At 35.6% G+C, this 11,969-nt stretch overlaps 1 protein-coding gene and 1 long non-coding RNA gene across 2 annotated transcripts in view; one reads left to right on the top strand and one right to left on the bottom strand.

The window, feature by feature from the left end:
- Positions 1-11,969, bottom strand: part of LOC108283453 — a 150,229-nt gene that overhangs the window by 47,484 nt on the left and 90,776 nt on the right. The window lies entirely within an intron of this gene.
- The window catches only part of KDM7A (lysine demethylase 7A), an 88,960-nt gene that overhangs the window by 26,241 nt on the left and 50,750 nt on the right, over positions 1-11,969 (top strand). Inside the window, exon 2 of the mRNA XM_017499795.2 lies at positions 8,889-8,974. Within this exon, the coding sequence (XP_017355284.1) occupies positions 8,889-8,974 (86 nt within the window). The remainder of the gene's footprint in view (positions 1-8,888; positions 8,975-11,969) is intronic.

Genomic DNA, 11,969 nt, shown 5'->3' with positions numbered 1-11,969 from the left:
AAAAAAAAAAAAAAAAAGAAAAGAAAACAAATTCACTTTTTTTCTTGAAGCATAGCCGTTTGAGTACCTGGTATATGTTCTAAAGAGACATTATTAAAGAAAAAAACATTAAGCCCAATCATAAAAGCTCAGTTTCTATTTGGGCTCAAGCCTCAAAGATAATAAGCTGTTGATTAGGGCGGTGTTGGCTGACTGGAACCTAGTAGAGCCATGATAATAATATTAATAGCTGCTGTTTAGTATGTTTACTGTGCCATTGCTTACTATAGGCTTAGTCCATTGCTTTACATACTGAAATACACTGCCCTACTTAATCCTAGGGGAACGCTTCCTCCTCAGGCAGATTGAGAAACTTGCTCTAAGACAAAACAAGTAGAGCTGGAAATCAAATCAAGTCTTTCTAATTATACATTTGTGCATCCCACTGAAGCCAGTTGATTCATGCTTATCTGGTGGCATGGAAGTAGTAGACTGGGGAGACTTTGCCTCTTCTACAGCTGTTCCTAGACCTAAACTGGCCCCAGAGTTAAGATAGAAAATCAAACATGAAGAGCAAGTTGTCAGCTATCCTCTGTATTCCTGGAATTAATTCACCTCAAAGGCCACTCCCCATACTCCTTTGTTAATATTGGTGTGGGACTTTAGGGGTACACAATGACTCAGTCCTCTGATTATGTCAGATGTCACAGTGAAGAAAGTAAGTAGTTAGGTGCTTTGGATGAGAAGGTGAATTTCTGATATACCGTTTAAAACTTGAACTTAAGCAAAATTTCAGATGTATAAATTTCATTACCACGGCCTTCTACTGTATAAGGAAAGATGAAAATTGTAATTTACATGTTAAAAGATTTTTCCCTTTTTACCAACTGTTGCCTTTAGTTGCTGTACCTAATTCTTAAGAAAATGCAAACTGAATAGAATTTTTAAAAACTTTGCTATAATATATTATTGGTTTTCAAGTAAGTTTGCAGCACAGGTAATAGTCAACAAAAATTTTTTGTGATCAATCATCTTGTACTTGATATTGAGAGAGAAGTCTTAAGGAGCACAGTTCAGGGAATAGGGTATAAAATTGCTCAATATTAAACAATGTTAGGCCATAAATTGATGGAAAGTTTTTTTTTTTTTTCCTTTTGCTCTTTTCTTTTGATAGAAATGCGTATCGGTAAAATGTCAAAGGACTTTCTGTGGTGTGATAAAGTGCAGTATCACAAGGAGGAGGAATTTGAGTGGGGCTTTGAAGACTAGGTAGTGTAAGATTGTTTGGTGGAGAATTGGGGAAAGCATCTGAAGCAAGAGGAATATGTAATGAAGTCCACTGACAGTAAGATCTGAAAGAATTTGGCCACCCACTCTTCTAACACCGAGAGTAGAGAATATAAATGAGAGTATTATCTGAGAGGGAAAAAGAGAATGTTTGGCTGATCCTAGGGAATTTTGGTTAGTCATTAATTCAATTCAGTTCTCATCAAGTGTCAAAAAAAAATGCCAGCTAAGCAACAATTTCAGAAGATTAAGACAATGGAAAGTGCTAAAGTTGTCACTGCCTCACTCACCAAATGGCAGTGAGGCTGTTCTATAGATGGAAGCTATTTGCAAAGGTCAGATTGTCACCCTGTAGGAAAACACCTCCCCCATTCCCCTGCACACAAAGTGGCCTAATAAACTGAACATTTTGCTGTTAGGAAGTGTGACACTCTGTATTTGAAGGAACGTTTTACAAGAGAAATAAATGGAGTGGAAGAGACTAAAGAAGGTTATGTGCCAGAGTTGAAAGTGATTCTTAGAAAATTTGTTTTTGGAGTTGTGCATTTTGTGTGTCCTGCTGCATTTGCTCTTAACATGTCTGTTAAAACTATCACGATTCTAGCATTTTTTAAGTTGAGGGGCAGTGAGTGAAGGACGGAGTGGGTGATAAAGGGTAGGGAAAAGTTATACCTACCTCTGAGAGAGAAGCGGAAGTGTAGGCAGTAGTTCCTTTTGGTTCCTTTCAAAGACCTGAGATAATTATTGGTTTAGGAATGTTAACTTTTTGTGTTTAGTTTAATTTTTAAAATTATATTTTGTATGGTTAATTTAAATGGAGTGTTTTTCAGATTTGCTGTTTTACCAAATTTAATGTTTTTTATTGATATACCAAATTTACTATTGTGTTGAAATTTCAAAACAAATGTAGCCAAAAATGTTTTACCAGTTGATTAGAACTGGCCCAAACCTGCAGCCTTCACTGACATTTAATAAAACAGATTATATGGGGTGAGGTAGGGGTGAAGAGTAGACACTAGAGAAAGGAACTCATGGATCATTGAAGATTAATAGTCATGTTTAGCCCAAGGTGTTCTTAACCAATTGAAATGTCCCTGTCTCCCTCTTTTTGCCCTAACCCTCATGGGAGTCATCCTGATTTATGTATCTTAAATGTTCATGGAGAGTTTATTATATGCTGGTTTTGGTTTTTCAGGTCACATCTAACTTTTTTAATCTAATTCTTTTGGTGTCACAGTCACTTCTTAGGAGTGAGGAATGTGGCCGTGGTCAAGGTGAAACAAGACAAACCAGGGGTTTCTATAGAAAAAGTGCCAGCTTGGCATCTGTTAACATTGAGTTTCTGTTTTGGTGGGAGTATAGCACCTAATTCTTTTAACACTTAATGAACCTTGCATTTATGGTTTTGTACTTGTTTTATTGAATTCAGAAATAGCTCTCATGCATCTTACCACTTGTCTGTAGTGATCTTTTTCTTGCCCTATTTTAGCTATACACTGTTTTCACACTTGGATCTTATCACTGTGATAGCTGATGCTACCTCAGAAATGTCAGATTCCAAACATTCTACTCTTTGGGCATCATCTTTGCTCCTTCTGGGTCACTTGCTCAAGGCTGTCCACGGACCCAGTGCTGGGGTCCATTGAGACCCCTCAGATGATCTCACCATTTTCTCACTACCTTCTGTCTTCACATCTTTTTTGACTGCTTACATTTTACGAGTCATCCTTTAATTGCCTGGTAAATATCAGGAACTCCTTTTTGGTTTTTACCTACAAAAACCCCAACTCTGGATGAACTCATTTTCCTACTCTGGGTCTGCACCACATGGGTGAAGATTACTGAAAAAATATTACATAAATACATAGAAGTGGTTTTGAATTAGGTTGTTTTTGCATCATTATAAAGAAATACCTGAGGCTGAGTCATTTAGAAAGAAGAGGTTTAATTGACTAATGGTTCTATAGGCTATGGTGCCTATAGAACAGGAAGCGTGGTGCTGGCATCTGCTCCTGGTGAGGCCTTAGGAAGCTTTCGATCATGGCAGAAGGTGAATGGGGAGTAGGTGCTCCCATGGCTAGTATAGATGCAAGGCTAGTACAGATGCAAGGCTAGTACAGATGCAAGGGAGTAGGAGGGAGGCGCTATGCATTTTTAAACCAGATCTCATGAGAACTCACTGACTATCCCTAGGACAGCACAAGACATTCCTGAGGGATCTATCCCCATGACCAAACAATTCCCACCAGGCCCCACCTCCAATATTTCGATTATATTTCAGCATGGGTGTGTGTGTGTGTGTGTGTGCGCGTGTGTGTGTGTGCGCGCGCGCGCGTACTGTATCAGGTATGGAATTCATTGTCTGGAACCTCAGGTGGACTCAGACTTTCAACATTAGCTAGCAATGTTACTGTGTTTCTTGGTCTTTCGTTCTCCAGATCAACCCTTTCATACTTCTTTTCCTCATACCTCTACTTTTTTTTTTTCATACTCAGCTGAGTGTCTCACACTAAACTTAGCTGAGAAAAATAGAAGCCTTTAGACTGTAGTGTGAAGACCAGTTTATCTATTTTTTCTTTTGTCCCATGTGCTTTTGGTGTCAGATCTAATGATTCAAGTCCTTGAACACTTGCTGTTATGCTTTATTTCAAGAGTTTTATAGTGTTCTTACCTTTAGGTATGAGCCATCTGAGTTAATTTTTGTATATGGTATGTGGTAGAGGTCCAAACACATTCTTTTTCATGTATATTGTCTCATACCATTTGTTGAACAGATTATTTTTTCCCCTTGAATGATCTTAGCACTCTTGCCAAAAATTAGTTGGCCACAAATGTAAGAGTTTATTTCTGGACTCTCAGTTCTATGTGGTTTGTCTGTCCTTATGCCAGTACCACACTGTCTTGATTACCTTAGCTTCGTTAAGTGAGTTTGAAGTTGGGAAGTGTGAATCCTCCATCCAGCGATTCTTAACCTTTTCTTTGGGTGACAGAAACCTTTTTGAGTTTCTTATAGGAAACTATGGACCAAGGGAGTTGTATGTACAGATATATAAAATTTTGTATAACATTCACTTCTTGAATTGGAAATTTGTAGTCTTTCAGTTAAAAAATAAGTTTTTAAACAATTAGCATATTCACCTTTTGTTTTTTATGGGGAAAATGATGTAAATCCAAATTGGAAAAATAATAAACTTGTGTTCTACTCAAAAGCAAATTGTAATAGTTTGATTTATACATGGATTCAGTATTCAAACAACAGTGTCATGTTGTTTGTTGACATCTTTTGGTTTTGACCTTTTGGGACTGCAGTAAGCTCTACGCAAACTCTCAAAGACTTTATAGTAGCAAGTGTACTGGAGTTCTCTCACGTGAGAGTAGGCTTGTTTTCGGGGGTCTCTGATTTATTGCTTTTGATATTTTGTTTTAGTTATTAGATTAATACATTTCAAGATTTTTGTTTACCTGATGTTTTACATGGTTGTGGGTAGAATTTTAATTATGAAATTTAGTATTTTAATTGTATATTAATTGTGTATTTTTATTTAGTATTTAATTATGGAATAATAATAGAGGAAAAGTACCTAAAACATAATCTACAGTTTAACCAATAATCATAAAATATGGACCCATGTAATAACAATCATCTAGAACCCCAGGATACCACCTGCCATCCTTTCCAGATTATAATCTCCAGAGGAAACCACTGTCCTACTGTTAAGATCTGTCTCTTCCTTGCTTTTAAAGATAGTTTTGTTATCCCAAAGCAATATACTTCAGCTTTCCCTAGTTTTGAATTTTCTATATAAATAGAATATACCATATATACTCCTTTATGTCTTTTTAAAATTTAACTCAATATTGATTAACTTGTAGAATTCATTCATTTATTGTACGATTCTTTCATTTTCATTACCATATAGAGTTCTGTTATGATAATATGCTGTATTTATCCATTTTACTATTTATAGACTCACAAATAGTGATTCTGTAAGCGGTTCCGTATTAGTAGTGCCTGAGTTCCTCTAAGGTGTGCTTACCTAAAAAAGGTTTTGCTTGGTCATAGAATAATTGTAGAGTATAAGATTCTTCAGTTTTAATGCCAAATTATTTTCCAGTGGCTGTATCAGATTATCAATTTAAAGTTCCTATTGCTCCACATCATCTTCAACATGTAGTATCATCAGGCTTTTTAGTTTTAGCTGGTCTGTTGGGTATGTTGTATTTATTGTGCTTTTAATCTATATTTCCCCCAGTTACTTATGAGGTTGTACACCTTTTTATGTGTGATTCAACCATTTAGAGTTCCTTTTATGATGTGCCTGTCCAAGTATTTGGTTCATTTTTCTACTGGGTTTTTTTTTTTTTTTTTTTTTTTTTTTTTTTTTTTTTTTTTTTTTTTTTAATTCATTTGTAGGAGTTCAGTATATTCTGAGTGTAATTCCTTTGGTGGCCACCTGTATTGTAATGTCTTCTGCTGCTCTGGCGTATTTCACTCTTTATAGTTTAATGAATAGGAGTTTGTTTTAATATGGTGGAAGTCACCACTTTTACCCCTTACGGACGGTGCTTTTTGTGTTTTAATTAAGACCTTCCTGCCCTAAAGTCATAAAGATATTTTCTATATTATGTTATACAACCTTTGTACTTTGTGTTTTATGATCTACTTTGGAATAAATTTTTATGTTATGAGATAGATGTCTAATTTTATTTTGCTTTTTTTTTTATTAAAAAAGATATTTTAATATATCTTATAAAATTATAAAATAAATACAAAATAAAATATAAAATATATTTTATCTTTTATAAGATATCTTATAAAAGATATATATTTATGTATATAAAATATATTTTATATATAAATATCTTTTACATAAATATGTTTCTTTTTATTTAAAAAAAAAATATATATATATATTTTTTTTGACATGGAATCTTGCTGTGTTGCCCAGGCTGGAGTGCAGTGGTTTGATATTGGCTCACTGCAGTCTCCACCTTCTGGGTTCAAACGATTCTCCTGCCTCAGCCTCCCAAGTAGTGGGATTATAAGCATGCACCACCATGCCTGGCTAACTTTTATATTTTTCGTAGAGATGGGGTTTTGCTATGTCGGTCAGGTTGGCTTCTAACTCCTGACTGCAAGTGATCTGCCTGCCTCTGCCTTCCAAAATGCTGGGATTACAGATATAAGCCACTGCCAGGCTGATATAAGATATTTATTTATTTATTGACAGAGTTTTGCTTTTGTTGCCCAGGCTGAAGTGCAATGGCATGATCTCGGCTCACCACAACCTCTACCTTCTGGATTCAAGCGATTCTTTTGCCTCAGCCTCCCTAAGTAGCTAGGATTACAGGCATGTGCCATCACGCCTGGCTAATTTTGTATTTTTAGTAGAGACGGGGTTTCTGCATGTTGATCGGGCTGGTCTTGAATTCCCGACCTCAGGTGATCTGCCCACCTCAGCCTCCCAAAGTGCTGGGATTACAGTCGTGAGTCACAATGCCCAGCTATATAAGATATTTATATAAAAGTGATTTAAAAAATGTTTAGGACCTTATATTGAGAAGTTTATTGTTGTTGTGTGCTCTTGCATGTCTTCTGTTACACATGAGCGTCCACGTATGCATAGATCTGGTTTTGGGCACTGCCATCTGTTTCATATTGCCTTGATTCCTTTAAATAAGATTGCACTTTAAATAAGTCTTGATACTTGGTAGAGTTTTAGGGTGGGGGGTTTGTTTTGTTTTTGTTTTCTGTGAATGCTTTGCATATTCTTGGCCCTGTACATTTCCATATTAATTTTAGAACTAGTTTGCCGGGTTCCACAGATGTTGATTGGAATTAAATTGAATCTATAAATCACTTTGAGGAGAATTAATATCTTTACATTATTGAACTTCAAACCCATGGTCATGATGTATATCTCCCTTTATTTAGGTTTTCTTTAAAGTCTCTCAATAATATTTTATATTTTTCCTTAAAGAAGTCTTGCATAATTTTTGTTAAATTTATTCCACTGTACTTCACACTTTCATGCAGTTGTACATGGTATGTTATTTCACTTTTTAGCTTTATATTGATGGTTTATGGAAATAGGGTTTTTTATATACTAATATTTAGGAATCTTTTTGAGTCACATGATTTCTCTATAGATTCTTTTGCATTTTCTGCATGTGTAACCATAGCATTTGCAGATGATAGCTTTTTTTCCCCCTAACCCCTATACCTTTTAATTATTTTCCTTATTTTACTGTACCAGTCCATCCTCCAGCACAGTGTTCACCAGAAGTAGTGATAGCAGGTGTTCTTGCTATGTTCTTAATCTCAGAGTGACTGCTTTCATGTTATTTGAATAAGATATTTTAAAAGTACCCTTTTCCAGATTATGGAAGTATCCTCTAAGCTTGCTAAGAGGTTTGTTTACTTTCTAATCATACATAAATTTTGAATTTTATCAAATACTTTCTCTGCATCTTTTTAAATGGTCATATGTTTTTTTTTCTTTTAATCTAATAAGTGGTTTCACTGATTAAGATTTTTAGTGTTAAAAGCTACCTTGTATTCCTGGGATAGACCCAACTTGATATTTGCATCTTTGCTCATAAAAAACCTATAATTCTTTCCAAGTTTTGGTACCAAGGTAATGCTGTCATGAATTGAGTTAGGGAGCAACTCCTTTTTTCCTGTTCTCTGGAATAAATTTGATATTAGATTTATTTATTCCTTGAGTATTTGATAGAACTTGCATGTGAGGTCATATGGGCCTGGAGTCTTCTTTGTGTGTCAATTTTTAAAATTACTAAGTGATTGTTCAGGACTGTTCAGATACTCTATTTGCTCATGACTCAGGTTTGCCCATATCTAATATTTTAAAATCTCTTAGCATAAAATTGTTCATAATATCCTCATTTATATCTAATATTTTTAGGATCTAAGTTTTGCCTCCCTTTTCATTCCTAGAATGGGTTATGCCTTCCCTCTTTTATCTTGGCTTTACTAGAGGTTTGCCAATTCATAAAATTGGCAAGCCTCTAGTAAAAAAAAAAATTTTCAAAGAATCAATTTTTGTCTTCAATGCTCTGTTACATGTTTTCTGTGTCATTGATTTCTTCTCTTTGTTTTTCCTTCTGTCTCTGTTTTTAAGTTTTTTTTGGCTATTATTTTTGTAACTTCTTGAGTTAGATACATAGCTCATTAATTTCAGCCACTTTTTTTCTAATGGATGCATTTAAAGCTATATGTTTCTAAGTTCTTCATCCCACAAATTTTGTCATATAATGTTTTCATTGTTCACATTTTAATGTGATTTATCTTTTGTCTCATTTTGTTGACGTTTTATAACATGTGACATCAACATAATGGTTGAGGATTTTATGGCTTATAATTGTATTATTTCTGATGTCTCTGCTCTTGCTAGGAGAGAATTACTTTTAGTATGTTCCCCCACACTCACTTAGCAGGTTTGTAGAGAACAGAATAAAATTTATCTTTATATGTGTTTCTGTGCTCTACAAAAATGTGTTGTTGAGGTGGTTGTACATTTCTCAGCTAAATTCCAACCACTGTATTAGAGTTAAGTGAAGATTTTCAGCCTACTTACACACTGATTTTTTCTTTGTCTTAGCTGTGTTGGAGTAGAAGAACATCATGCTGTTGACATTGACCTGTATCACTGTCCCAACTGTGCAGTTTTACACGGTTCCTCCTTGAGTAAGTACTAGAAGCTTAAATAAAAATGGAGATTTCAGGAAAAAAAAAAAAAAACCTGACATTTCAAACTTACATGTACATGGCAATACTTTAATGGCATGCTATGTGTTATATATTACACCCATCAAGAACTATAAGGAAAGATTTCGCTCAAGGTATTTTGGATGTAGTTTTTGTCTGAATTGTTAAGGCAAAAGATTAAGGGGGAAAAATATGCTATCAGTCTTCATTGCCAGTGCAGAGTCCCCAAATTCAACTACATTGTTTGACATTGTAGTAAAGTAAAATTTTTCTGTTTCTGGAAACTGATTTCACTTGTTTTGCTCTCTTCACAAATAGAAGATCTTTAGTAGTATTTTGGGATAGTATACAGAATAAGACTTCAGTGCACTCATATGCCTTATATTTTAAGGAGAAAATGAGAGCATTGATAGGCTAAAATATTACTTACGTTTTCTGAATTTGGTTGCTATATTGTGTATGGCCTAGAGTCCTTCTCAGCCATCCTTTCTGCCTGAAACCCCTTCCTGAGATCTGAGGAAGTAGAAGTACACAGACACACCAGACAGGTTTCTTCTTAAGTTGGGAGGGCAAAGGCAGGGAAGCCCCAGGCATCTACTGGAGTGGACCAGCATCGTACCTAAAACGATATCTATTTTCAGCCTTTTACAGATGCTTCAGAAGAATACATTGGAATATTATTATTGTGCAAATGGGAGAGAAAATATTTAAAAGGCTTGGATTATGTTGTATATATATATTTTTAATTTGAGACAGGGTCTTGCTCTGTCACCCTTGCTGGAGTGTAGTGGAGCTATCAGAGCTCACTGAAGCCTTGACCTCCTGGGCTCAAGTGATCCTCCTGCCTCAGCCTCCAGAATAGCTGGGACCACAGGCATGCTTTACCACACCCAGCTAATTTTTTATATTTTGTAAAGACAAGGTCTCATTTTGTTGCCCAGGCTGGTCTCCAACTGTGCTTAGACTCCCAAAAGTACTGTGATTACAGGCATGACCCACCACGCCTGGCCTGTAATAACTATTTATTTTGAAATTTTAGGCTGTGGGCTGGCATATTTGTATTTGCAAATTTTAAAAAAGAAAACTATAGGCTTTGTCAGTTTAAAACCTTTGCCTCTTGATAGACACACTTGGGTTGGTTGTATATGACCTCTTTATTTTACATGCAGCTTTTTTTTAGTACTTTTTTCCAGTGGAGCAGACATTTTGTTCTATTTTTTCAAGAGACTTACTGGCAACTGACTGCCCGTTTGTTTTGTTAGAAATATTAGTAATTTTTCTAATTTCTTTATATTTAAAAATTTAAGCTACGTGAATGCATTAAAATATTTCCTTGTAAAATAGAGGCTATTCCTTTTGTTATGTATATAGTATAAAACTTGAGGTTAGCAAATTGGTGGAGCTGTTACAAGTGTAATTGACTAGTTTATGTTTTTGAAAGGATCTTTCTCTGGCTAGCACTGAGTATGGTGTTGTTATCTTAAGGGAAACTTACCTAAAATTTATAGCAGTTTTAGTTTAGAATTTAAGTATATAGTCCCAAAATGAAATAATTTGAATTCAACTTCTATGAAATATTAAGTTGCTGTGAGGCAGAATAATGTGATATACTCTATTTTTTTATTTTTCCTGTGTGATTTAATTTGTTAAAAAACATGTTATGCTCACTAAATTGATTACACAATTTATAATGGATCACGACTTCACTTTGAATAATTATGCTTTGGAGAGAAGCGTCCCTTTGCCTCTCGAATGTAAGGTCAGGCATTGGCTATCTTCTGGGCAAACATCCAACTCTGAGTACTTACAGGGAAAACGCCCAAGATCCAGTCATCTGTTTTATCTTGATTCAAGACTCACCTTCCCTACTCCTTACCTTCTACCCCAACTTGGTTAATCCCTTTTTATCCCTTTCCCTCTTCTATTAAGCCTCTCTCTTTTTTTAAATTTATTTTTCGAGATAGACTCTTTTGCTGTCACCCAGGCTGGAGTGCATTGGGGCAATCATGGTTCACTGCAACCTCCACCTTCTGGATTCAAGCAATTCTCCTGCCTCAGCCCCCCGAGTAGCTGGGATTACAGGTGTGTGCCGCCATGCCTGGCCAGTTTCTGTATTTTTAGTAGAGATGGAGTTTCACCATTTTGGCCAGGCTGGCTTGGCCTTGGCCTCTGAAAGTGCAAGGATTACAGGTGTGAGCCATTGCTCCTGGCCTATTAAGCCTCTCTTATTTGCAACCCTGGTTTCTTGTTCGTTTCAGAGATTCCCAGAAGTCCTTATTATTGATACCATTTAGCCAGTATAACACCTACTTAATATGGTGAATGTAGACTTTTTACCCTCTTAATGGGAATTAAGAACTCTGTTTGAGGGCAGGTATCAAAAAACAGCCCATAGATGACTTAAGTATATATATATTCTCTGTCTTCTTTAGGCACATGTAATCCAAACAAAATTTTCTCTTTCCCCTGTAACCATTACTAAAATATTCCTTCACTGGCCTCCTTCCTTTAAGAAATTTAGTCAGCTGTTATACAGTGGCTGATTTTATGTTTTAAGCATGTTAGCCCAGCAGCACAATTGTATCCTTCTTTTAAATTCCTACAAGTCAGCACATTTAAAAGGAAATGATAGTGATTGGCAGCTTATTACATGCTGGGTACTACAGTAGGTAAGTAAGTACTTACCTATGTTATCTTCAGTACTTACGACAATTTCATGTGAGAAATGAGAAAAATGATCTAGCTAGCCCTTTTATGTAGCTATTTGGCAGAGCTGGAGTTTGAACCCTTAGCAGTCTAATTCCAAAGTTGATGTACTTCACTGATTAATCTGTTTTGCAAAAATAAAAATTAACTACTGGGGTTGCTGAGGTAGGAGGATTGCTTGAGCCCAGGAGTTCGAAGCTGCAGTGAACTGTGATTGCGCCACTGCACTCCAGTCTGGGTGACAGAGTGAGACCCTGTCTTAAAAAAA

This window comes from Cebus imitator, unplaced genomic scaffold (assembly GCF_001604975.1).
Source record: "Cebus imitator isolate Cc_AM_T3 unplaced genomic scaffold, Cebus_imitator-1.0 Scaffold260, whole genome shotgun sequence".
NCBI classification, from domain to species: Eukaryota; Metazoa; Chordata; class Mammalia; order Primates; family Cebidae; genus Cebus; species Cebus imitator.
This window is presented reverse-complemented; position numbering and strand designations above follow the sequence as displayed.